We start from the raw sequence: 27,587 nt of genomic DNA, 5'->3' as shown, positions 1-27,587 counted from the left end.
GCCTGCGTAGGAATAGCACCCATCCTTATCAATATATCATCTTTGTTCGTTGCAGACCAGGGTCTTTTTACTCAGCCACACCATATTCTTTTTTTTTTTTGGTGGGGCAGTGAGGGTTAAGTGACTTGCCCAAAGTCCCACAGCTAGTAAGTGTCAAGTGTCTGAGGCCAGGTTTGAACTCAGGTCTTCCTTGAATCTAGGGCCCGTGCTTTATCCACTGCACCACCTGATTGTAATAGTGATGTACATTTGGTCCTCTTTGTGAACAAAGGACAACAGGCATTGTACTGTTTATGAGAGAGATAGCTGCAATTAATAGAATAATGCCCACTGCAGTGAGCTTAAATTCTCATAGAACAGACAAGAAATACTGACAAACACAGGTACAGCATCAATAGGATTGGATAAATTCAGATAAACACAATGGTACTCAATAAAAAGTAATTTGAAGGAGACGCTCCAAGTGGTGGGAGATAGCAGGCAAGGGTTTATGCAGAAAATGTGTTTTCAAGGGACAGAGGGACTGCTCCCACTTGGAGTAAAAGAGGCAAAAAGGCAAGGAGGAATCATAAAGCCCAGAAACAGAGAAGGCCAATGTGTCTGGGTTGTGACATCAAGAGGGTGAGTAGTCAGTGTCTTATGAGGCTGAACGAGAGGTTGGGCCCAGATTGTACGTGGCACTGATGCTAAAGGGAGGGGTTGCTATATGATCCCAGAGGCCACTGGAATTGTCTGAGTAGTAGTTAAATGGTCGGATCCATACTAAGGAAAAGAAGTTTGGCAGTACTGAAGAGGATGACCCAGCATGCTGAGAGACAAAAGGTAGGGCTACCACCTAGGAAGCTGTGGGAGGGAGGAAAACTATGAGGATCCACATTGCCCTAGAATTTGCTATGTGCCAGGCATGGTGTGAAGTTCTTTACAAAGAATGTTTCATTTAATCCTCATAAGAACCCTGGCAGGAAGGACCTCTTAGTATCCTCCTTTTGCAGCTAAAACAGTTGAAGAAAATAAAAATCGAATTTGCATAAATTTGATAAATCTTTTGAGGAAAAAATTTAAATGGCAAAAAAGTGAAGATATTTCCATCTATGTGAAAAAGAATTGCTCCATACAATGATCCACAACAATCCCAAAGAGACTAATAATAAAGCTTACTGTCTACCACCAAAGAAGCTGATTAAATCATGTTGATTGAGCACAGACTGAAGGATGCTATTTTTCACTTTCTTTCATTGTTCTTTTATTCAACTTTTCTGATCCAAAATGACTAATATGGCAATGGTTTGCATGATTGCACAAGTATAACCCATACTGGATAGCTTGGTTCCTCAGGGAGAGAGAGAGGAAAGGAGAAGAAGAATTGAAAACTCAAAACTTTAAATAAAAATGTTTATTATTAAATAAAATTGAAAAATGAAATTAAATAACTAATTATTTTAATGAAAATAAATTGACAAGAAAGAAAAATATTTGCTCCAAAATAACAGAACCTCTAAAAAGGTGGATCATATCATTCTCCTTGAAATGGAAGAGGTTCAAAAACCAAGTGCATTGGTCAAGCTCAGGTTCTGCATGTAGTAGATTGGAAAAATAGATGAGCCTCCCAAGTATCTAAGGATTTCAGATGTAGCTGATCTCTTGTCTGTTATTCATCAGTCTGCTTCTTAACTTTTTGTCTTGACTCTTGGTGCCAAATGTTCTAAAGTGTTATGGGTAAGTTGTGATCATTTCTTTTTCATAAATAAACTGTCAATATCTTATGAATAAGCTTGATCTGCAACCCCAGTCAATAAAAAGTTACATGTAAAATATAATTTTTTGATAAATGAATGAGTTCTCCTTTTCCCATCATAGGTACTCTTATTTTTATGTAACTAAGTATTAAAATGAATTAATATATTCCAGTAAGTAGTGAAAGCAATTATAAAGCAAAGACATAAAATTTACTTTGGCTATGACATGTCATAGCTAATGTTACCCCAAGCCCTCAGTATTACAATAGATAACTTTTCTTCACTTTTCCGGAAAGACTGTAAGCTATTTTTTTTCCTTTTTTCCTTTTTTTTTTTTTTTTTGTGGAGCAATGAGGGTTAAGTGACTTGACCACGGTGACCCAGCTAGTAAGTGTCAAGTATCTGAGGCTGGATGTGAACTCAAGTCCTCCTGAATCCAGGGCCATTGCTTTATCCACTGTGACACCAAGTTCTCCTTGTAAGCAAAATTTCTTGTGAATGCACTTCATGCTTTTGTCTAAGTAGGACTTTATTTCAGCCTTTTAGGAAATTAAGGGGTTTTTTTGCTTTTTTCTCTTCTCAGTGATGACTAGTAATGATTTTTCCCCCAGAGTATAAAATATTTGCCAATTTCATATAAATTCTTTATAAAATTTCCTTAACATATCCTTTATGACATGTAACATATCCTTTCAAGTGAGGAGGATTTTCATATTGCTTTCTTCTCCATAGTCTCTGATACTACACTCACAGAGCACATACATTCTCCCTGAGCCTATGGGGAGAAACATTCCATAGTAAGAGCTTTATTCAACTTTTATCATTCTAACATGGTTCTCACTTCAATATAAAATGCTTTTCTCAATATTCCATTGGGCTCTTGTTAGATATGGTTTCAAGTGTTGTTGCTGCCTCTCAAAAATATATGAGTTTTGGGCAAATGCCTTCTGTGTTTCAGTTTCTTCCTCTAAGTTGATGAGGGTTGGATTAGGTGAATTCTGAAGTCTTTTTTCAGCTCTAAATCATGTGACCTTTGATGGCTTAGGAGTTGGTGACATTCAAGGATGTGGCTGTGGATTTCACCCAGGAGGAGTGGCGCCTCTTGGACCATTCTCAGAGAGAGCTGTACAAGGAGGTCATGCTGGAGAATGTCCAGAACCTGCTCTCTGTGGGTAAGGACCTTTGCCCCTGGTGACTCTGAGCTACTGACATGGTAGCTCCCTGCTCCTGATCCTGCCAGGCCTAGCAAGTTTGTCTTGATTCTTCCCTCTTTGTTCCCTCAAATTCCAGTCCAGATGTTGGGAAAGGAAGGGAATGGAATAAGCATTCATACATGCCTGCTTTATATCTAGCACTGGGCAGAATGTATTATCCTCATTGTCATTTGATCTTCACAATATCCCTATGAGCTTCTAGTATTATCATTCGCATTTCATAGGTGAGGTAACAGGCAAACAGGTTACACAACTTGTCCAGGGGGACACAGCTACCATGTGTCTGGCACTGGTTTGAAATGGTCTTACCGACTCTAGACCCTGGGCTGTTACCACTGCACTACCACAGCCTCCAATTTCTAGGTAATTGAAGCTAGGCAGTGTGCCCATCCTTCCAGGAAAGAGGTGAATAAAGGGGAAGTTTTCTGATTCCAAATGGCCTGTGTGACCTCAGGCTGCCTGCAAAGATCCCAGCAATCAATACCTTGGGACCTATCATTGAGACCTCCTGGGAACCATCCTGTCCTCTTTGCTTGCATGTCTTCATTCCCTAAGGAGGACTAAAGTGTACACTTCTCTCTATTTTCTTCCCTTCCTTTTCCTATATTCCTAGGACTGCCAGTTTCTAGAGAAGATTTGAGTTATCCTTTCCAAGAAGGGGAAGCACCAGGGATGGTAGAGCACAAAGGTCTGAGGGACTCCTGTCCAGGTGAGTGACATAAAAGCAGGTATATGTGGGCTCTTATCATAAGAGGTTTCCTAAGTGTTGTGGTGAAGGGAGTGCTAGACTTGTGGGCAGGAAGGTCTTAGTGGAATTGATCTTTAGATACATTTCAGCCCGTGGGATCCTGTGCAAGTAACTGACCCTTAGAGCCCCAATTTCCTCATACAGGGGAGCAAGTCAAGCTCCTTGGCCTTTCAGTTTCTTTTGTGGCATTTAAAATTATACGGGAGTGACCTCTTTCTGTCCCAAGTTGCAGGGAAACTTAGCTGGGGTTTCTAATATATCGCTACTTAGAAATTAGAGGCTATAGCACCAGTTTTGGACATTGAGCATTTATCAAGGTATATTAAATATTAGTAAAGTTAGAGCACATGGCCCCAAAATTTCAGAGGAGAGAGCAATAATGAGCCACATGGCTGCTCTTTCAGAGTCCCAAGGCCAAGAGAGAGAGTCCAAGAGTGTAAACTCCTTGAGGTCAGGAGGAGAGGCAGCCCTTACACCCTGTTTTAAGCTAATTGATTAACTCCCTCCCAGGCCTGGCTCTGGGGGTGTCCCTTGCTACTTAGAAAGGAACCCTGTCATATCCCAGAGGTCCTAGGGTGCCATCCCCAGTATTACCATGGAGTGACAGTTGCTGAACCTACATATCTCACCCATAGTATCAGATGAAGGTAGAGCTCTGGGTCTGGGGTCATTGAGGCTCTGCCTGGTCTCCTCCCCTGGGGGATCCCCAGCCCCTTCTTCCCCCTGAGTCTTTGCAGAAGGATGGGGGAGGGGCTTGAGGAAAAAGGAAAGGATTTAAAGAGGGTGGCAAGTCCTCTTCCTGTTCAGACCAAGATCACTTCCAAGCCCGACCCTCCCTGCTGCTCTCCTGTTCTGGTTAGAGTTTCTCCCCTGAGGAAAGGGTCTTTGTAAGAGCTCTGAGACTTCAAGCTCTGTAATTCCAGGCAGGCCAGTGTCTACCCTAGGAGGAAAACAGAAAGACAATGTCTCTCCCATCTGAGACCTTTCTCCCTCCCCAGGTCAGCTTGCAGACAACCAAAGGCTATTCCAAGGAGAAAGCCTGGAGCCGAAGAGAATGACCCCTGGGACCCAGAGACCCTCATCCCAGGTGAGTGCAGCCCATCCACAGACGTGAACAGCATCAGCAAAGATGGAATCCAGCAGAGCCAAGGAAGCTTTTCCTATTAGATGTACATTGTCCTGTGCTGTGCTGTCAGCAGAGCAGACATTGTCCTAGTTCTGCTCATTTCCTTCTGCCTCAGGCCACCCCAGTCTTCCCTGGTCTCTCTGAATCCCTTTCATTTGCCATTTCTTAGGTTGTCAATGAGCATTTAGAATGTGGCTCCTCTATGCCAAGCACTGTGCCAATCTACTGGGGATGCAAAGGAAGGTTTAAAAAATAACAGGCCCTGCCCTCAAGGAACTTATTATCTAATTGGGAGATAACATGGCAACAGCTGGGTCCACACAACCTCTCTGCAGTATGCATGGGAGGCACCCTCAGAGAGAAAGCCCTAGCAGTGTCAGGGAGCAGGAAAGCTTATTTTCAGAAGTTGAGGTTTTGCTGTGATGTGAATGAAGCCAGTGTTCAGGGGACCTGTAACCTGGATCTGGGGGCTAGCTCACCTAAAGAATTGGAAGCTCATCAAAAATCTTGTGTTACAATGAAAAATCATTCATAGCACCTAAGTCTAATTTTTTCCAATTGTTTTTCCCAATATTTAAAGATACACCCTGGGGAGAGGGTCATAGAGAATACTTTCTCCCTGTCCCTTATCATGGTGGGTTGGGCTTAGACCTCAGGGAGAGATGACCACACCTGATTCCAAGAGGGTGCTGACAACAACCTGAGCATTTCTCAAATTAGGTTGTTTTCTGACTGTATAGAAAAGAGAGTCTGGCATTAGCCTGGCCATTCAGCCCTCAGACACTAGGGGCTGCCCACTGACACTGAGGATCCTGACAGGAGAAAGCACAGTATATCACATCACCTGAAGAATCCAAGAGCCAAATGAGCAGCTGCCTTTTTACCTGTCTGATGGCTTTTCCTAGGTTTTGGCACCATTGTGTTGGGGGACGTGTGCCCTGGTTTGGGCAGGACTAGCTCAGCCACAAATTGGAAGCTCATCACAAATCTTATAAAATAAAGATATTTATTAGGAGAGAAGAGTATATGGCCAACAGACAGAATCACTGGAAAAACTGTCTTCTTGGGAAGGAGAAGCCCTGGTCTTTTGTGTGCTTACAAACAAAAGATGTGTGCAAAGCAGCTGGGAGGAACAAAGCACCTGAGAGGGAAACAACTGGGAAGGAGTGCCTGGGTAGGAATAGCACCCATCCCATCCTTACCATTACATCATCTTTGTTCCTTGCAGACCAGGGTCTTTTTGCTCAGCCCCACCATATTCCTGAGATGGGAGGCAAAGCTTCTTTTACTTTGGGAAAGTTTAAGGATTCCTTGATGTTTGGGTTCCCTCCTCCCACAACACCAGGAAGCCCAGGTGAGGAAGGAGGCCAGTGCAAGCATGAGAGAAATTCATTGGAAAGTCACAGAGTCAGGGGAATGAAATACAAAAGCTCTCTGAAGAAAATAGTTGCCTAAGAATTAGGATTAAACAAATGGAAGCTAGTGATTTTATGAGAAACCAAGACACAATAAAGCAAATCCAAATGAATAAACAAATAGAGGGCAATGTAAAATATCCCCTTGGAAAAACAGCTGCTCTGGAAAATAGATCCAGCAGACATAAATTGAAAATTATTGGAATACCTGAAAAACAGGATCAAAATAACAGCTTAGACATTATCTTCCAAGAGATTGTCAGAGAAAATTGCCCTGACATTCTAGAAGCAGAAGGTAAAAGAAATGGAAAGAATCCACCAATCACCTCCTGAAAGACATCCCAAAATGAAAACTTCCAGGAATATTATAGGCAAATTCCAGAGCTCTCAGCTCAAGGAGAAAATAATGCAGGCATCCAGAAAGAAACAATTCAAGTACTGTGGAGCCATAGTCAGGATAGCACAAGATCTAGCAGCTTCTACTTTAAAGGATCAGAGGGAATGGAATATGATATTCTGGAGAGCAAAAGAATTGGGATTACAACCAAAAATCATCTACCCAGTAAAGCTGAGAATAATCTTTCAGGGGGGGAAATGGGACTTCAATGAAAAAGAGGACCTTCAAGTATTCGTGATGAAAAGACTGAATAGAAAATTTGATGTGTTAGTACAAAGGTGGGTGGTATGCCCAGGGTCACATAGCTGGTGAGTCTGTTGTGTCAGAGGCCAGATTTGGGCTTGGGTCCTCCTGGGTCCAGGGCAGGTGCTTTATCCACTGTGCCACCTTGTTGCCCCTGATGGAGTCTTTTTTTTTTTTAGCAACAAACATTTATTTTATTTTCCAGTTACATGTAAGGGTAGTTTTCAACATTCATTTTCATAAGATTTAGAGTTCCAAAGTTTTCTCCCTCTCCCCTTCCCTTTCCTCCCCGCTCCACAAGATTGCAACCAGGTTATATATGTACAATCCACAAGTGTTCTTTTTTATCAGTTCTTTCTATAGGGGAGCATAGTAAGCTTCCTCATTAGTTCCTGGGGATTGTCTTGGATCATTGCACTGCTGAGAGTAGTTAAGTCATTCACAATTGCTCATTGAACAATACTGCTGTCACTATGCACAATGTCCTCCCAGCTCTGATCACTTCACTATACATTGATGTTCATTAGTCTTTCCAGGTTTTTCAGAGATCATCCTGTTTGTCATTTCCTGTAGCACAAGACCATTCCATTACAATCATATAACACAGCTTTTTCCATCATTCCTCAGTTGATGGACATTCTCTTGATTCTCAATTTTTAGCCTCCACCAAGAGTTGCTATATTTTTTGTACAATTTTCCCCCCTTTTCTCTTTTTCATGATTACTATTGTTAACTGTTTCCCTCCATCCTATTCCGTTCCCCATGATATTTATTCTATTATCCACCTTCTTTCATCCTATCCCTCTTCAAAAGGGATTTGCTTCTGTCTGTCCCCTCCCCCACTCTGCCCTTCCTTCTTTTGCCCCTCTCTCTTTATCCCCTTTCCCTCCTATTTTCCTGCAGGGTTAGAGAGATTACTCCACCCAATTGAGTGTGTACATTATTTCCTCCTTGACCAATTCTTATGAGATTGAGGTCTTTGAGCCAATTCTGATGAGTGTTAAGATCATTTACTGCCAAAATTAAACAGATTACTCCACCCAGTTGGGTGTGTCTATCAGTCCCTCCTTGAGGCAGCTCAGATGAGTTTAAGGTCTTTGAGCCTTTTCTGATAAGTGTAAAATTCATTTACTGCCCTGCTCCTCTCCCATCTCTTCCCCAACTCCATAAGCTTTTTCCTGTTTCTTTCATGTAGGATTTCACCTCTACCTTTCCCCCTCCCCCAGTGAATTCCCTTCACCCTTCAATTTAACCCTAAAGATGTCATCATCTAGCTAAGTGACACAGTGGACAAAGCATCACCCCTGGACCCTGGGGGATCCCAGCCAAAACCTGGCTTCAGACACAAGACAGTTGCCCACTGTAGGACCCCAGGTATGTCCCCCAGCTCCAATTTTTTATGGTTCTCTAGGGTCTTGTATTTGAAAGTCAAATTTGCCATTCAGTTCAGGTCTTTTCATAACTGTGATGTTTAAAATCTAAATTGTGGTCGCCTTAAATCAGAAGCTTCAGCTCCAGTCTAGCCTAGAGTCCCAGCCTGGTTGGGTTCTTCCTGAAGTCCTCCTCCACAAGCCTGCTTTAATCAGGAACCCTTTTCACAAGCTGTTTGTGGAAGCTTTTTTATACATCTGGAACAGAGGCGGTCCTTACACCCTGCTTCAAGGTGATTGGTTGGCGTCATCCAAATCCATTGTCTTTGAAGGTGTTCTCAAGTTGAGTTCACAGTCTAGTTTCTGAGAACAATACATTCTTAAGGGATAGCCAGGTGTGATTACAATCCAATTAACTTGATACAATCCAATTAACTTGAAGTAGGCTTAATCAGCAGTCAATCACTCTCACTTGATTCAATCAGTCTAGATTAATCTACAGGTGGGTCTTTGAGTATCTGCTAAAATCCCATTATTTGATCACATCACAAATATCTGAAAGTCTTCTTTTTCATTAAAGTCCCATTTTTTCTGCTGAAAGATTATGCTGAGTTTTGCTGGGTAGGTGATTCTTGGTTGTAATCCCATTTCCTTTGCCCTTTGGAATATCATATTCCATGCCCTCTGGTCCTTTAATGTAGAAGCTGCTAGATCTTGTGCTATCCTGACTGAGGCTCCACAGTACTTGAATTCTTTCTTTTTGGCAGCTTGCAATATTTTCTCCTTGACCTGAGAGCTCTGGAATTTGGCTATAATATTCCTAGGAGTTTTCCTTTTGGGATCTCTTTCTGGAGGTGATTGGTGGATTCTTTCAATTTCTATTTTAGCTTTTTCTTCTTCCAGAATTTCAAGGAAATTTTCCCGTCTAAGCTCTTTTCTTGATCACGGTTTTCAGGTAGACCAATAATTTTCAAATTATCTCTCCTGGACCTATTTTCACAGTCAGCAGTTTTCCCCAGAAGGTATTTCACATTGCCCTCTATTTTTTTACTCATTTGGATTTGCTTTATTGTGTCTTGGTTTCTCAAAAAGTCACTGGCTTCCATTTGTTCAACCCTAATTCTTAGGCAATTATTTTCATCAGAGAGCTTTTGTACCTCCTTTTCCATTTGGCCAATTTGACTTTTCAAGCTGTTGACTTTTTTCTCATGTCTTTCCTGCATCACCCTCATTTCTCTTTCTATTTTTTCCTCTACCTCTCTCATTTTATCTTCAAAGTCCTTTTTGAGCACCTCTATGGCCTGAGACCAATTCATATTTTTCTTGGAAGCTTTAGATATAGGGGCCCTGATGTTGACATCTTCCTCTGAGGGTACCCCTTGGTCTTCCTTGCTACTGAAGAAACTTTCTGTGGTCCTCACCTTTCTCGGTCTGCTCATCTTGCCTTTCTTTTACTTCACTTTTAGCTCCTTATAGTGGGGCATTTTTTCCAGGCTGCAGTATCCCAAGCTTAAGAAGTCCCAGGTGTGGGGCAGCTAGATGGCACAGTGGATAGAGCACTGGCCCTGGAGCCAGGAGTACCTGAGTTCAAATCTGACCTCAGACACTTAACACTTACTAGCTGTGTGACCCTGGGCAAGTCACTTAACCCCAATTGCCTCACCAAAAATAAACAAACAAACAAACAAACAAATAAATAAAGATGTCCCAGGTGGTATGATTTAATGAGAATCAGGTTCTTCACTCAACCGGCCTGTTCACTGGTCCATAGATGACCCCAGACTAATCAACCAGCTTTGTGTGTTGTGGTTGTTAGCTCCAATGAGCCTGTGCCCCTCCCCCACCTGGGCCACTTCTACTCAAGCCTACCTCCTGGTTCTCAGCAGGGGTATAAAATCCAAGTTCTGCCTTAGCCCCAGCATAGACCCCTGTAGTCTCCCCTTGACCAGGGCTCAGCCCACTCACCAGACTGTGAGCTTAGTTCCAGACAACACTGGTGATTCAGCTGATTTACAGGCTCTGGGGGTCTCCTTCTCTAGTGAGAGCTTCCTGGGACTGGATCTGTGTCAGGGTGACTGTGGGGTTGGGCTCGACTCCTGTATCAGCACAGCAGCTCCCTCCTTCTGACCTTCCAAGCTGTTCTTGGTTAGAAGATGATTTCAGCACATTCTTCTGTGGGTTTTGCTGCTCCAGGCATTTTCCTATGGCATTATTTGGATGTTTTTTGGAGTGACTGTGTCATGAGTTTGGGAGCTCACTGCCTTTCCTCTGCCATCTTCTGGAGTCTTTCAGTGATCATTTTATTCTCTGGTTCAACAATATCAGGGCAGTTCTCCTTGATAATTTCTTGGAATATGGTGTCTAGACTCTCTTCTTGATCATGGCTTTCAGGTAGTCCAAATATTCTCAGACTACCTCTACTGGATCTATTTTCCAGGTCAGTTTTTTTTTTCCAGTGAGGTATTTCACATTTTCTTCTATTTTTTCCAGTCTTTTTATTCTGTTTGACAGGTTCGTGGTGGTCTCTTGGAGTCATTACCTTCCATCAGCCCAATGTTAATTTATAAGACATTATTTTCTTCAGTAAGCTTTTGCACCTCCTTTTCCATTTGGCCAACTTTTTCTCCCATTTGGCCAATTGTATGTTTTAAGGAATTGTTTTATTCAGTCAATTTTTGTGCTTTTTTTCAGTGTAACTCTCATTTCTCTTATTTGTTTTCCCATTTTTTCTTCTACCTCTCTTATTTGATTTTTTTTATGAGATATTTTTTTCCATTACATGTAAAGATAGTTCTCAACTTTTGTTTATACATGCTTTACAATTTCAGATTTTTCTCCCTCCCTCCCCTCCCTCCCCCCTCCCCTAGACAGCAGGTAATCTGATATAGGTTATATCTATATATCTCTATACATATACATATAGATATATATATACACACACATAATAACATTAATCCTATTTCTGCATTAATCCTGTTACAAGAGAAAGAATCAGAGCAGTGATGCAAAACCTCAAAATAGAAAAAAAAAACAACAGCACCCAAAACAAAAGAAATAATATGGTTCAATCAGCATCTATACTCCACAGTTCTTTCTTTCTTTTTTTTTCTTGGATTTGGAGATCCTCTTCTATCATGAGTTCCCTGGAACTCTTCTGTACCATTGCATTGGTGAGAAGAATATAGTCCATCACAGTAGGTCAACACTCAATGTTGATGATACTGTGTACAATGTTCTCCTGGTTCTGCTCATCTCACTCATCATCAGCTCACGTAAGACCCTCCAGGTTTCTCTGAACTCTTCCTGCTCATCATTTCTTACAGCACAATAGTATTCCATTGTATTCATATACCACAACTTGTCCAGCCATTCCCCAATTGATGGGCACCCCCTCAACTTCCAATTCCTTGCTACCACGTAAAGAGCAGCTATAAATATTTTTGTACATGTGGGTCCCTTTCCCCCTTCCATGATTTCTTTGGGCAAAAGACCTAAAAGTGGGATTGCTGGGTCAAAGGGTATGCACAGCTTTATCGCCCTTTGGGCATAATTCCAAATTGCTCTCCAGAATGGTTGGATCAGCTCACAGCTCCACCAACAATGCATTAGTGTTCCAATTTTCCCACAGCCTCTCCAACATTTATTATCTTCCTTTTTTGTCATTTTAGCCAATCTGATAGGTGTCAGGTGGTACCTCAGAGTTGTTTTAATTTGCATCTCTCTAATCATTAGAGATTTAGAGCATTTTTTCATATGGGAATAGATAGCTTTGGTTTCTTCATCAGAAAACTGCCTGTTCATATCCTTTGACCATTTCTCAATTGGGGAATGACTTGGATTCTTATAAATTTGATTTAATTCCCTATATATTTTAGAGATGAGGCCTTTATCAGAAGCACTGGCCTCGAAAATTGTTTCCCAGCTTTCTGTCTCCCTTCCAATTTTGGATGCATTGCTTCTGTTTGTACAAAAATTTTTTAATTTAATATAATCAAAATCATCCACTTTGCATTTTATAATATACTCTATCTCATGTTTGGTCAAAAACTGTTCTCCTTTCCAAAGATCTGATAGGTACACTATTCCTTTCTCTCCTAATTTACCTATGGTATCACCTCTTATGTCTAAATCATGTATCCATTTTGACCTTATTTTAGTATAAGGTGTAAGATGTTGGTCTAAGCCTAATTTCTGCCATACTATCTTCCAGTTTTCCCAGCAGTTTTTGTCAAATACTGAGTTCCTATCCCAGAAGCTGGAGTCTTTGGGTTTATCAAACACTACATTACTAGTGTCATTTACTACTGCATTTCCTGAGCCTAGCCTATTCCATTGATCTACCACTCTATTTTTTAGCCAGTACCAGATAGTTTTGATGACTGCCACTTTATAGTAAAGCTCCAGGTTTGGTACCGCTAACCCACCTTCCTGTGAATTTTTTTTTCATTATTTCTCTGGATATTCTTGATTTTTTGTTTTTCCAGATGAATTTTGTTATTATTTTTTTCTAGCTGTATAAAATAATTTTTAGGTAGTCTGATTGGTATGGCACTGAATAAGTAAATTAATTTAGGCAGTATTGTCATTTTTACTATATTAGCTCTGCCTATCCATGAGCAATTGATATCTTTCCAATTATTTAGATCTGATTTGATTTGCGTGAAGAGTGTTTGGTAGTTGTGTTCATAGAGTTCCTGGGTTTGTCTTGGCAAGTAGACTCCCAAGTATTTTATATTACCTACCGTTACTTTAAATGGAATTTCTCTTTCTATCTCTTGCTGCTGGACTTTGTTGGTCATGTATATCTTATTTGATTTTTAAAAGCCATTTTGAGCTCTTCCAATAGGGCATTTTGGTCTTGAGACCAGGTCATCTTCCCACTTAAGGCTTCACCTGTAAGCATTTTAACAAACTCATCTGAGTTTGTGTTTTGGCCTTCCATTTCACCTTAAAAGCTGTCAATCGTAAGGTTCCCTTTTTGTTTCTTACTCATATTGTAGCCTATTATTAAACTTACAAAGTTGAGGTCTGCTCAGAGGACATGGGGGTGACTGTTGAAAGCTTCTTGTGCTGCAGGATAGGGGCCAGGTCACTGGCTTTCTGTTCTGAGGCCTCTGTGGCTCTGGGATTCCTCATCACTCTGGGCTTGCTCTCTGTGTTGGGATGGCCTGGCTAAGGTGTACCTGTAATTTGGGGCATTCTCAAGATGGCAGTTTGCCCTCCCAGCCAGGGATGGTGGGTCACAAAGGGTCTGTTATGCCACCAGCCATCTGAGTTAGGACAAAGGGGCCTCAGTGACTTATTTATGCTGTGTCCTGGAGCCTCCTGCTGAACTTCCCAGACCCCCTCTGCAGTGTGCCAGTCTCAGCTGAACTGAGTTGCTGAACTGCACTGAGCTGTGCTGAACCACACTTCTAAATTATCTCAAGAATGATGTGTCTTGGGGCAGCTAGGTGGCGCAGTGGATAGAGCACCGGCCCTGGAGTTAGGAGTACCTGAGTTCAAATCTGACCTCAGACACTTAACACTTACTAGCTGTGTGACCCTGGGCAAGTCACTTAACCCCAATTGCCTCACTAAAAAAAAAAAAAAAGAATGATGTGTCTCTCTGTCTTTTTGTTAGGTTCTGTGGTTCCAAAATCTGTTTAGAGGCTTGATTTAATATTGGTTTTGAGGGAAACTAGGGAAAGCTTTGGGAACTTCCTGGATTTTTTCTGCCATCTTGGCTTGACCCCACAGTCTGCTTCTTTTTTGTTTGTTTGTTTCTTTTGTTTTTGGTGGGTCAATGAGGGTTAAATGATTTGCCCAGGCTCACACAGCTACTGAGGCCAGATTTGAACTCGGATCCTTCTGAATCCAAGGCCAGTGCTTTATCCACTGTACCACCTAGCTGCCCCACATAAGTCTGCTTCTTAACTGTTTGTCTTGACTCTTGGTTCTAAATGTTCTAAAGTTTTAGGTGTATGTTGAGATTTCTTTTTCATAAAGAAATTGTCCATGTCTTATGAATTAGCTCAATCTCCAAATCCAGTCAATAAAAATTACATTTTAAATAAGTGAATGAACTCTCATTTCCCCATCATTGTTCCTCTTATTTCCATATAACTAAATATTAAAATGAAATAAAATATTTCATTGACTAGTGAGAGCAATCATAAAGCAAAGACAAAAGATTTTTTTTATGATACGTCATACTGATATTCCCCCAAGTCCTCAATATTACAGTAGCTAACTTTTCTTCACTTTTCTGGAAACAGTCTTTTCACTCTCACTTCAGGGAACTTTGTAAGTAATATTAAGAATTATTTTCATGCTTTTATCTAGGGAGGACTTGATTTCAGGCTTTTAGGAAATTAACTAGAATTTTTTTCTTTTTTCTCTTCTCAGTGATGACTAGTAATTTTTCCTGCACACCTTCCCCCCACCCCCCACCCCCGCCGCTACCTCCCACACACACACCCTGAAAGAGGAGACAATATTGGCCAACTTCTCACAAACTCTTTATAGAATTTCATTACCATATCCCTTATGATAGCTAACATATCCCTTCTGGTGAGGAGGAATTTCACATCACCTTGCTTTCTTCACCATAGGCTTTTATACTTCACACATGGAGCATTTCTACCTGAGCCTATGAGGAGAAACATTTCATAGAAGGACATTACTCCAAGTCTTATTTTTCCAACATAATTCTCACTTCAAATACAAAATGCTTTTCTCAGTATTTTATTGGGATCTTTTTAGATATGGTTTCAACTGTTGTCTTTAACACTCATGAAGATGATAGGAGTTTGGGGCACATCCCTTCTGTGCTTCAGTGTCTTCCTCTAAGTTGGTGAGGGATGGACAAGATGAATTCTGAAGTCTTTTACAACTCTAATTCATGTGTCTTTTGATGACTTAGGAGTTGGTGACATTCAAGGATGTGGCTATGGATTTTACCCAGGAGGAGTGGTGCCTCTTGGACCATTCTCAGAGAGAGCTGTACAAGGAGGTCATGCTGGAGAATGTTCAGAACCTGATTTCTTTGGGTAAGGACCTTTGCCTCTGGTGACTATGAGCTATTAACATGGTAGATGTGAGTGAGATTTTCTCCATCCTTATATTTAAGTGATTTAACTATGGTAATACTCAGTATAATAACTAAAATTGGGATTTAATATATCTAGATATTTTATTTTATTAGTAGATTAAGTCTATAATAATGGATTAGGTAAAATGGATGTTAGTAAGGCTATACACATACTACATTGAAATATTTCTGCAACCACATAATTATTAGCTAAATTCACAAACTCTCGAGGTCAACTATCAAGAATAGTAACTCCTGGGGCAGCTAGGTGGCACAGTGGATAGAGCACTGGCCCTGGATTCAAGAGGACCTGAGTTAAAATCTGACTTCAGACACTTAACACTTACTAGCTGTGTGACCCTGGGCAAGTCACTTAACCCCAATTGCCTCACAAAAAAACAAACAAAAAACCTCCATAATATAAGAATAGTAACTCCTGCATTTCTTTTTCTTCTTTGGACTTAGAAATTTTCGCGACATAGGTCATTGCTCTTCATCCTGCTAGGAATAGCACATTTATCCTTATTCTTCTTTCTTTGGTCCCTTGAATTCCAGTACAGGAAAGAAGAGAAAGGAATAAGCATTTATATATACCTACTTTATATCTGTCACTGGGCTAACTGCATTATAGCTATTATCATTTGATCTTCACAACATCCCTATGAGTTTGGTAGTATTTTTATCCCCATTTCATAGGTGAGTGAACTGAGGCAAACAGAGATTACACAACTTCCCCACGGGGACACAGCTACAATGTGTCTGACACTGGTTTGACCTACTCTTTCTGACTCCAGGCACACGGCTTTTACCACTGCCTTACCAGCAGCCTCCAATTTCTAGATAATAGGCTAGGCAGTGTGCCCATCCTTCTGGGAAAGAGGTGAATAACGGTGAAGTTTTCTGATTCCAAATGGGCTGTGTGATCTCAACCTGCCTCCAAAGATCCCAACAATTAATACCTAAGGAACCATCCTTGAGACATCTGTGCAACCATTCTGTCATCTTTGCATGTCTCCTTTCCCTAAAGAGGAGTAAATTCTCTATTTCTCTATCCTCATCACTTCCTAATTCTATATTCCCAGGAATTCCAGTCTCTAGAGAAGATCTGAGCTCCCCTTTCCAGGAAGGTCCAAGGAGCTGCTGTCCAGGTGAGTGGCATAAAAGCAAGTGTTTGAGGGCTGTTACCATGACAGGTCTCTAAGTGTTGTGCTGAAGAAGTGCTAGACTTGTGGGCAGGAAGGGCTGACTTGGAAATTGTTTTTAGACTCATTTCAGCAGTGGGATCCTGGGCAAGGAACTGATCCTCTGAGCCCCAAGTTTCTCATATATAATACAGGATAAAAAGTCAAACTGCTTGGCCTTTCAATTGCCAAACAGTGATAAAACTTTGATAATATAAGAAGGAGGAGTTTTAGGTGGGACTTCAGGGAAGCCAGAGCAAGCACAAGGGGCAAGGAACATGGAGTCAGGAGATGTGAGTGGTCAAGAAAGAAAGAAACCTGTACCACTGATTATCACACATGTGGAGGGAAAGGAAGGTGAAACAAGACTGGGAAAATAGGAGAGGGGTTGATGGTAAAGGGCTTTAACAGCCAAGCAGAGGATTTTATATTAGATCCTATTAATAGGGAGTCAATAGGAATAGTGTTTATTGAGTGGGCAGTGACATGATCAGAAGTGTCCTATAGTAGATGAATTTGACACCTGGGTGGGGAATTATGTGAATTTTTTTTTTTTAGTGAGGCAATTGGGGTTAAGTGACTTGCCCAGGGTCACACAGCTAGTAAGTGTTAAGTGTCTGAGGCCGGATTTGAACTCAGGTACTCCTGACTCCAGGGCCGGTGCTCTATCCACTGCGCCACCTAGCCGCCTCGAATTATGTGAATTTTGAGAGACTTGAAGAATTGATACCAAGCAAAGGTCTTTTTCTTTTAAATAACATCATTTTATGAGTAACCATGATATTTGGGAATCAGTATACAGTGATACATATTGGAACTAAACCTTGGCAATTCTTTACTGAATGAGGTGCCAATAAATAATTTTTGATAACCATATTTATTTTAAGTTTTGAATTCCAAAGTCTATCCCTCCCTTCCTACTCTTTCTCTACCCCTTCCCAGAGGCAGAAAGCAATTATATATGTGTTATACATGTGCAATTATGTAAAACATTACTGTATTAGTCATTTTGTATAGGAGAACTCAAAAGAAAAAAAAGTTAAAAATAACATGCTTCAGTTTGTGTTTAATCAATATCAGTTCTGGCTTTGGAGGTGAATGGTGTGCTTCATCATTATTCTTTGGAATCATTTTGGATCATTGTATTGTTGAGAATATTAAGTCATTCACAGCTCTTCATCAAATATTATCACTATCACTGTGCACAATGTTCTCCTGGTTCTACTGTTCAGTTCATGTAAGTCTTTCAGGGCCTCTCTGAAATCATCTTATTTGTGATTTCTTTTAATTCAATAACATTCCATGAAAATCATATACCACAGCTTGTTTAGCCATTGTCCAATTGATGGGCATACCTCTGAATTCCAATTCTTAGCCACCAAACAAAGAGCTGTTATAAATATTTTTGTACAAATAATTATTTTTCCAAGGCAGCGAGGTGATGCAGCAGATAAAGCACTGACCTTGGATTCAGTAGGAACTAAGTTCATATCTGGCCTCAGACACCTGACACTTACTAGCTGTGTGACCCTGGGCACGTTACTTAACCCTCATTGCCCTGCCCACAACAGCAACAATAAAAAAACAACAAACAACAAACAGTTCTTTTTTTCCTTTGGGGGATGTCTTTGGGATATAAACTTAGCAATGATACTGGTGGATGAAAGGGTATGCAGAGTTTTATAATCCTTTGGACATAATTCCAGTTTGCTCTCCAGAATGGTTAGATCAGTTCACAACTCCACCAAGAGTGGATTAGTCTCCCAGTTTTCACACACCCTCTCCAACATCCAATGTTTTCTTGTTTTATTATGTTTGCCACTCTGATAAATGTGAGGTGGAATCTCAGAGTTGTTATAATTTGCATTTTCCTAATCTGTAGTGATATAGAACATTTTTTTCCATATGAGTATGGAAAGCTTTAATTTCTTTGTTCGACAACTGTCTTTTGTTATTCTTTGACCATTTGTCAATTGGGGAATAACCTGTATTTTTATGAATTTAATTCAGTTCTCTATATATTGGAGAAGTGAGGCCTTTCTTAGAGATGCTTGTTTCAAAAATTCATTCTGTTTCCTGTTGTTATTATAATTTTGGTTGCATTGGTTTTGTTTTTGTAAAAGCTTTTTAATTTTATTTAATCAAAATGATCTATTTTACATTTTTAATGACCTCTATATCTTCTTGGTTCTAAATTCTTCCCCTGTCCAGAAATCTGACAGATAAACTATACCATGCTCTTAGTTTCCTTAGAGTATCAGCTCTTATGACATTATTTTAGTACAGTGTGTGAGATGTAGGCCTATACCTAGTTTTTGTCATTCTGTTTTCCAGTTTTCCCAGTAGTTTTTATCAGATAGTGAATATTTGTTCCAAAAGCTTGGATGTTAGATTTGTCATGTGCTAGATTACTACTCTCAATTACTATCATGCAATTTATTCCTATTCTATCCCACTGATCCACTACTCTATTTCTTAGTCAGTACCAGATTGCTTTCCATTAAATAATTTTTAGCTAAAACCCCTTGAACTTCATCATCATGAACCTCCAAAGAGTTCATGAAACAATAAATAGGATATGGTACTAGAAAACCAATAGTGAATCATGCTGTTAACTTTCTAATAGAAAGATGTTGGATTCACAATTCAATTTGAGATACAATATAGATAAGGAAATGAAACAAATATTTCATATATGATCAGGAATTGGCGTGATATCTTCGGATCAGAAAATTTTTTAAAAAGTTGAATATGATAACTGAAACCTATTGCTGAGCCTATGAAATTTACCAAGCATGATCATGTGATAGGGCATCCAAATCTATCAGTACAAAAAAGCAGGAAGATTACTTGAGATTCACAAACTTTTAATCATCTGTAGGTATTTAAAGAAAGGATAGAGGGGCAGCTAGGTAGCACAATGTATAGAGTACCGGCCCTGGAGTCAGGAGGACCTGAGCTCAAATCCAGCCTCAGACACTTAACACTTACTAGCTGTGTGACCCTGGGCAAGTCACTTAACCCCAATTGCCTCACAAAAAAAAAGGATAGAAAGTGTAATGGATAGCTATAATCCAGTAATGTGAACAGAGCATGCTCTGTCACAAGGTTTGAGTTCTGAGAAAGGCCTTGATTTGAAAGGCCAAGGTCTCCCTAGCATTTGAGGCCATCTTCAGTTGGTCTGGTAAATATTTTGCCACTGGAACCAGATGGTTGGGGAGGAGAGATTAAGATTGGTGACCATTATGGGGGAAATAGATGGGGGTCTGGGGTGGGGGTTCTTAGGAATTCCTCCTCAAAGAATTATACCCTCTTGCACACAAATCAAATTAGAATAAAATAATACTTTATTTAGATTCTAGGGAAAGGAAACCAAGAGAGAAGTCCTTGGACTTCTTCTCATGGGGAGAATGCATGGTCAGAGGCATGACTCTCTGAAGTACCTTTCTCCTTCAGCAGGAGACAGACAGACACTTATGGAGGACTGATGGTGGTGTGATGGGGCCATCATCTGTCTGTGGAAAGTTTCCTTATTGGGTGGTAGGTTGGAAGCAATCTGATGAGGGATGGTTCTTCTGTCTCCTCACACCACTTTGGCAGCAGCCACACTTAATGAGGTTATCTCCTTAAGGTTGTGGGGGAGACTGGATTGAAGAGAGGTGGTCCTGGAGTTATCTCAGTCCAGATCAGGTACCACTTATCTCTTCAGATGTGTCTGTCCTTTGGCTTAGTTTCTCAAGGAGAAAGTTCCTTGATTTCCCCCTGAAAGCTTCTGAGATACCCAGGGCCCATAACAGTGACTACACAGCCTTTCCACACTTAAATCCAATTCATTGTAAGTCATGACCTCACCTCCCCAATATCTTGGTCCTCTTCAAGAATGAAGGATAAACAACAACAAACAATCAAAAAAATTGTTTTATACTGCTAAGAAAAAAAGAAATTTTATTTGGAAGAACAAAAAGTCAAGAATATCAAGAGAACAAATGAAAAAAATAATGCAAAGGAAGGAGGCCTAGCCATACCAGAACTAAAACTACATTATAAAGCAGCAGTCACCAAAACTTTCTGGTAATGGCTAAGAACTAGAGTATTGGATGAGTAGAATAGGTTAGGTACACAAGACAGAGGAGTAAATGACTGCTGGTGAACATGGAAAATGGTAGGGCAACAATTGGCATAGACCCACATCTCACACTTTATACCAAAATACAGTAAGAATGGGTTCATGATTTAGATATAAAGGGTGATAGCATAAGCAATTTTGGAGAAAAAGGAGTCATTTCTCTGTCATATTTTTGGAAATAATAAGACTTTAGGACCAAATAAGAGATATAGAGCATTGGGGCAGCTAGGTGGTGCAGTGGATAGACCACCAGCCCTGGATTCAGGAGGACCTGAATTCAAACCTGGCCTCAGACCCTTGCCACTTACTAGGTGTGTGACCCTGGGCAAGTCACTTAACCCCAATTGTCTCACCAAAAAAAACAAACAACCCCCCCCCAGATATAGAGTATCATGAAATGCAAAATAGATAATTTTGATTATATTAAATTAATAAATGCTTGTAGAAAAAAACAAAAAACAAAAAACAATGTAATCAAGATAAGAAGGAAAAAGGCAAGATGGGAAACAATTTTTATAGCAAGTGTTTCTGATAAAGCCCTTATTTCTCAAATGTATAGAGAACTAAGTCAAATTTATGAGAATTCAAGCCATTCCCCAACTGATCAGTGGTCAAAGAAAATGAACAGGCAGTTTTCAGATTCAGAAGTCAGAGCTATCTAGAGTCATATGAAGAAGTGCTGTAACTCACAAGTGAGTAGAGAGATGAAAATGAAAACAACTGTCAAGTACCACCTGACACTTATCAGATTGGATAATATGACAGAAAAAGAATATGATCAATGTTGGGGAAGTGGGAAAATTGGAACACTAATGACTTGTTGGTGGAGTAGTGATTCAACCCTTCTGCAAAGCAGTTTGTAACTATGCCCAAAGGGCAATAAAACTGCATACTCTTTGATTTAGCAATCCCACCGTGAAGTCTGTATCCCAAAGAGAACATTTAAAAAAAAAAAGATCTACATATACATAAATATTTATGACTGCTTTTTTTTTTGTCATTGCAAATAATTGGAAATGGAAGGTAATGCCCATCAATTGGGGAATGGTTGAACAAGTTGTAGTATCTGAATGGAATTGAATACTATTCTAAAAGAAATGATTGCATGTGCAAATTTAAGAAAAACCTGGAAAGACTTATGTGGATCAATGCTGAGTGAAATGAGCAGAACCAAGAGAACACTGTATTATCAACTGTCATAGACTTAGCTTTTCTCAGCAATACAATGAGCCAAGAAAATTCCAAAGGACTCATCATGGAAAATGTTCTCCACATCCAGAAAAAAAATAATTGTAGAAACTGGATGCAGATTGAACCATAGTTTTTCTACTATTTTTTTCCTTTTTAAATTCTTTCACTATATGACAAATGTGGAAAAAGGTTTAATGTGATGGTATATATACATATGGATATATATATAAAATATATATCCTAGATCCGATTACTTTCTGACCTGGGGAGGGTCTATAGAGAAAAATATGTTACTCAAAATCTTATAAAAACATATTTTAAAACTATTTTTACATGTAACTCGGAAAAATAAAAGACTATTAAGACTGGGAAAAAGACCTACATTTACAAAAATAGTTATAGCTGCTTTTTTTTTGGTTGCAAATAATTGGAAACTGAGGCAATGCCCATCAATTGGGGAATGAATGAATAAATTGGGCTATAGGAATATAATGAAATAATATTGTGCTATAGGAAATGATGAGTAGGCAGAAAAAACTGGAAAGATTTATAAGAATTGATACTGAGTAGAATGAGCAAAGCCTCGAGAACATTGTTTACATAATTATCACCATTGTATGATGATTATCTATGAAAAACTTAGCTCTTCTCAGTGTGGTGTGTAAAACTAAATGTTATCACCGTATTTCTGTCCCATGTTTGGGGAAAATTAGGTGGGGTTCCTAATGTATTGTTACTTATAAATTAGAATCTTTAGCAGCAGTTTGGGGCCATTAATCATTTATTAAAGTATATTAGATATTAGTAAAGATAGAGCACATAGGAAAAATGGAGCTCAGCCTGACCTGCTTCTTCCTCCAAGTCCTCTGCCACCAAGAGCACCTGAGAGAGAGAGTAAGTGAGTGTGGAAGCTTCCTCTGGGTCTGGAGGAGAGGTGGTCTTTACACACTACTTCAAGATAATTGGCTAGCATCACCCAAATCCATTTGGTTTGCTGGACTTGAGGGCAGTCCATGAGCAAAAGGTGTAGAGGTCAGAATTCAGAGAACACACCCCCTGAGGTCCAGGCTCTCAGGTAGATGTGGGTTCAATCAAGTCAATTTCAAGTGAATCAGCAAAGTCAATCCAATCGATCTTACTATAATCCCCTCAAACGGAGGGGCCCTCTAGGCATTCCAAAACCCATTATTTTCTCACATCAGCTATACTATGATCAAAAACAATTTGTACAGCCTCATAATGGAAAATGCTATCCACATCCAGAGAAAAACACTATGGAGTCTGAATGAAGGTTGAGGCATAGTACTTTCACTTTTTTCTGTTTTTTCTTTCTCTCTTTTTCCCCTTTTATCCTGTTTCATCTTTCACAACTTGACTATTATGGCAATGCATTTACATGGTTCCACATGTATATGCTATATCAGATTGTGTGCCATCTTGGAGAAAGGAAGGAAAAGGAAAGAGGGAAAAAATTTGAAACTCAAAATTGAATGGGAAATGAATATTGAAAGCTATCTTTAAACAGAATTGGAAAAAAAGAAATTTCTATTGACAAAATAAAATGAGACACCTTGCAGGTATTTCCAAAGATTGATTCTGGCTACTTTGATTGGAAAATTCTTCATTTTGACTGCAGAAACAGAATAAATATCAGTTTACACTGTTCCACCAGAAAAAAACAATCTGTATTTAGGAGTATTGTGTCTTTCTGTTAATACATTATTGTTTTCCTCAGGTGGAGAGACCAGGTTTGAAGTGAAGGAGATGACTACCATGGTGACTACAATGACTACAATTTTTATGGAAGAATTTGGCCAGCATAGATTTGAGAGTGATGGTGTTTGTACCTTCAGTTTGAGAGAAACCTGTGACTCTGATACCAAGGTGGATAAAAATCCTAAAAGAATCTATGAGTTTGGTGAAATTAGAAAGAGATTCATACAGTCTAAACTTCTAAATAACAGTAAAAGAATGACCTCATGGAATGAATCTTTTCAGGACAGTGAAGGTAATAATAAATGCTTTCCTAAACAACTAGACCATTTTAAGGCTCAGGAGAAGTCTTTTGAAATGCAAACGTATCCAGGGAGTCATGTGGAAATGGCCATGATATTGAATTCTGATGTCATTAGAAATCAGAAAAGTTATATTGGAGAAATGCTTTATGGAAGTAAAAGGGATAGGAAAGCCTTCAGTCAGAACTCTAAACTCATTACTCTTCAGAAATCTCGCATTAGAAAGGAGCCTGTTGAATATAAGGAATATGAAAAAATCACATCCCATCACTCATCTCTTCCTTGCCATCCTAGTTTATATCATGAAATGAAAAGATATGCATGTCTTCACTGTGGAAATGCCTTTGGTTGCAACTTAAATCTTATTAGGCATCAGAAGATTCACGTTGGAAGAAAGGTTTATAAATGTTATCAATGTGGAAAGACTTCCACAGGAAGATCCAGTCTTGTTGCACATCAGAGATTCCACACTGGAGAGAATCTGTGTGTATGTCATCAATGTGGAAAGGCTTTCACAAGGAGTTCTAAACTTGCTGAACATCAGAGAATCCACAGTGAAGAGAAACTGTATGAATGTAAGCAGTATGGAAAGACTTGCACAGTGAGCTCCCATCTTGATGCACATCAGAAAATCCACACTGGGGAGAAATGTTATGATTGTGTTCAGTGTGGAAAGGCTTTTACAAGGAGCTCTAGTCTTGCTACGCATAAGAGAATCAATACTGGAGAGAAACCTTATGAATGTAATCAGTGTGGAAAGGCTTTCACAAGGAGTTCTAATCTTGCTACGCATCAGAGAATCCACACTGGAGAGAAACCTTATGAATGTATTCAGTGTGGAAAGACTTTCACACAGAGCTATGGCCTTGTTGCACATCAGAGAATCCACACTGGAGAGAAACCTTATGAATGCAATCAGTGTGGAAAAACTTTCACAATGAGCTCCGGTCTTGCTGCACATCAGAGAATCCACACTGGAGAGAAACCTTATGAATGTAATCAGTGTGGAAAGACTTTCACACTCAGCTCCCATCTTGTTAGACATAAGAGAATCCACACTGGAGAGAAACCTTATGAATGTAGTCAGTGTGGAAAAAGTTTCACAGTGAGCTCCAGTCTTATTAAGCATCAGAGAATCCACACTGGAGAGAAACCTTATGAATGTATTCAGTGTGGAAAGACTTTCACACAGAGCTCTGGTCTTGTTGCACATCAGAGAATGCACACTGGAGAGAAACCTTATGAATGTAATCAGTGTGGAAAAACTTTCACACACAGCTCCCATCTTGTTAGACATCAAAGAATCCACACTGGAGGGAAACCTTATGAATGTAATCAGTGTGGAAAAACTTTCACAGTGAGTTCCAGTCTTGTTACACATCAGAGAATCCACACTGGAGAGAAACCTTATGAATGTAATCAGTGTGGAAAGACTTTCACAATGAGCTCCAGTCTTGCTGCCCATCAGAGAATCCACACTGGAGAGAAACCTTATGAATGTAATCAATGTGGGAAAAGTTTCACAGTGAGTTCCAGTCTTGCTACACATCAGAGAATCCACACTGGAGAGAAACCTTATGAATGTAATCAGTGTGGAAAGACTTTCACAATGAGCTACAATCTTGTTAGACATCAGAGAATACATACTGGAGAGAAACCTTTTGAATGTAATCAGTGTGGAAAGACTTTCACACACAGCTCTGATCTTGTTAGACATCAGAGAATCCACACTGGAGAGAAACCTTATGAATGTAATCAGTGTGGAAAAACTTTCACAGTGAGCTCCAGTCTTGCTGCACATCAGAGAATCCACACTGGAGAGAAACCTTATGAATGTAATCAGTGTGGAAAGACTTTCACACACAGCTCCCATCTTGTTAGACATCTGAGAATCCACACTGGAGAAAAACCTTATGAATGTATTCAGTGTGGAAAAACTTTCACGGTGAGCTCCAGTCTTGCTGTACATCAGAGAATCCACACTGCAGAGAAACCTTAGGAATATAATCAATGTGGTAAAACCTTCAGTCAATAATCTTCTCTCATTTTCCACCTGAGAATTCATATTATATAGGAATCTTATCCCTATATAAATGAGAAATGGGCTCCAGTTGTCATTTAGAGGTTGCTCAAAATTAGAGAATTTATTTTTATGAGTGGCTCTATATGAACCCATTGTGGGAAGGATTTTAGTCAGACATATCTTTTTCTCAGAGGATGCACTGTGGAGAAAAGACTTGACTAATGTGAAAAAAATTAACTTTTCCTAATCTGTAAATTCTATAACTGTGAGCTATATGAAAAATTATAAGTGAGCCATAAGTCCCATCAGGGTCGCCATTCAAATGTAAAAATGTTATTAAGGAAACTTAACTGGTGGGGGCTAATCTGTGGACTTTTGACTGGCTGGCTATCTGACTGCTATTAATTGTCTAAGCCAGTCCGTTAGGGCCCTTTAAAAATTTCTCCACCCTGCTTCTCCCAAATTGATAAGCAAACGCCTCTTTTACTTAATAATAAACAAAGCAGAGTTTATTTAATATGAAACAAACTTAGAATTAAATATAAAGAGAAATATACAACCCGACTGCTTTTAATATAATAAGGGCCATTGCCCCCTCTCACCTGAGGGTATGGGGGCTGATGTGGCCTGGGGCCACTCTTACTTGGACCTATTTGCCTTCAGTCCTCTCCACCTTTCTCACAGCTTGCACTTTATCTTTCCCTATCTTCCCTCACTTTCGCTCTCTCTCTTCCTCTCTTTGTCCTTCACTCCAGCTCCCCTGTCTAGTTTTCACTGTTCTGCTCCTTCTAACTCCAAGCCCCCCTTGCTTTGTTGACCCCCTGAAAAGCCCCTTAGTGTCCTCCTTCCTCTGGAATCTCTCCGCCTTCTTGCTAGCTCTTTATACAGCCCCTTTCCTGTACCTCAGCGACAATGACCCAGTGTCTCTGCTCCCTTCTCTCCCCTCAAACCTCAGGCTCCCCATGCCCCCGCACACCCCAAGCTAATTCACTGGCTACTTAGCACCACAACGGGGCTGCCGTGCCTACCACATGCAGGGATTGAGGGGCCATGCCCCCTACTGCGTGCCCAGGACCTCCGCATGGGCTTCCGCCAGGGCCTCTGCCAGGATAGCCTGGGGTGTCCAGAGTACATCCCCTCAGGGCCCGGCTGGCCTCCCCAGCAAGCTCCAAGGCCCACTGGGCTTCTCCGCTCAGCAGAGGGGGAGGGGCAGCTCTGCTCCATGAGCCTGAGGCTAATGTTAACACCTACACTAATATGTTCAAGGGCATTTGTCTCAGGGGGGTGATGAGTAGACAACAACATTGATACTGGAATAAAGGTGTGTTAAACAGGCAGTCTTCAGGCTAAGAAAGGACAGCTCTCTCTCATCATAGGAAGGCCAAGAAAGACGACTCTGAGGTAGCACCTCACACTTCTCAGAGTGGCAAACGGAACAAAAAGGGACGAGATTGGATGGTGGAGGGCATGTGGGAAAGCTTGCACGCTCATCCACAGTCAGGGCAGTTGTGGAGAAGGAAAGGGATCCAACCATTCTGTCCAGCCATTGGGAAGTGGGGCCAAAGAGCTCCCTCCCTTGAGGAAGTTTTGCAGGCCTGTAGCTTCCTGCAAGGGCTAGAAGAGGCAGACGAGGATCGGGACCTCCCCACTCCCTGGTATGAAATCCTGGACCCCCAGCCACCCTTGCCACCTCCCTTCGACTCCACTCACAGCCACTGCAGCAGCAGCAC

At 40.4% G+C, this 27,587-nt stretch overlaps 1 protein-coding gene across 1 annotated transcript; it reads left to right on the top strand.

Annotated features, from left to right (window-relative positions):
- Window positions 1–24,141: 24,141 nt before the first annotated feature.
- LOC122748424 (zinc finger protein 420-like) lies at window positions 24,142–25,833 on the top strand. The gene has a single exon (XM_043994059.1). The coding sequence runs from the start codon at window positions 24,142–24,144 to the stop codon at window positions 25,831–25,833; it is 1,692 nt and encodes a 563-aa protein (XP_043849994.1).
- Window positions 25,834–27,587: the final 1,754 nt, after the last annotated feature.

The sequence above is a fragment of the Dromiciops gliroides genome, chromosome 3, assembly GCF_019393635.1.
Source record: "Dromiciops gliroides isolate mDroGli1 chromosome 3, mDroGli1.pri, whole genome shotgun sequence".
Taxonomy (NCBI): Eukaryota; Metazoa; Chordata; class Mammalia; order Microbiotheria; family Microbiotheriidae; genus Dromiciops; species Dromiciops gliroides.
Note: the sequence above shows the minus strand (reverse complement) of the source record. Positions and strands in the feature narration are given on the sequence as shown.

What these genes read in the sequence shown, in the direction of transcription:
- LOC122748424 (XM_043994059.1), top strand. Translation starts at nt 24,142, where the DNA reads ATGAAAAGATATGCATGTCTTCACTGTGGAAATGCCTTTGGTTGCAAC.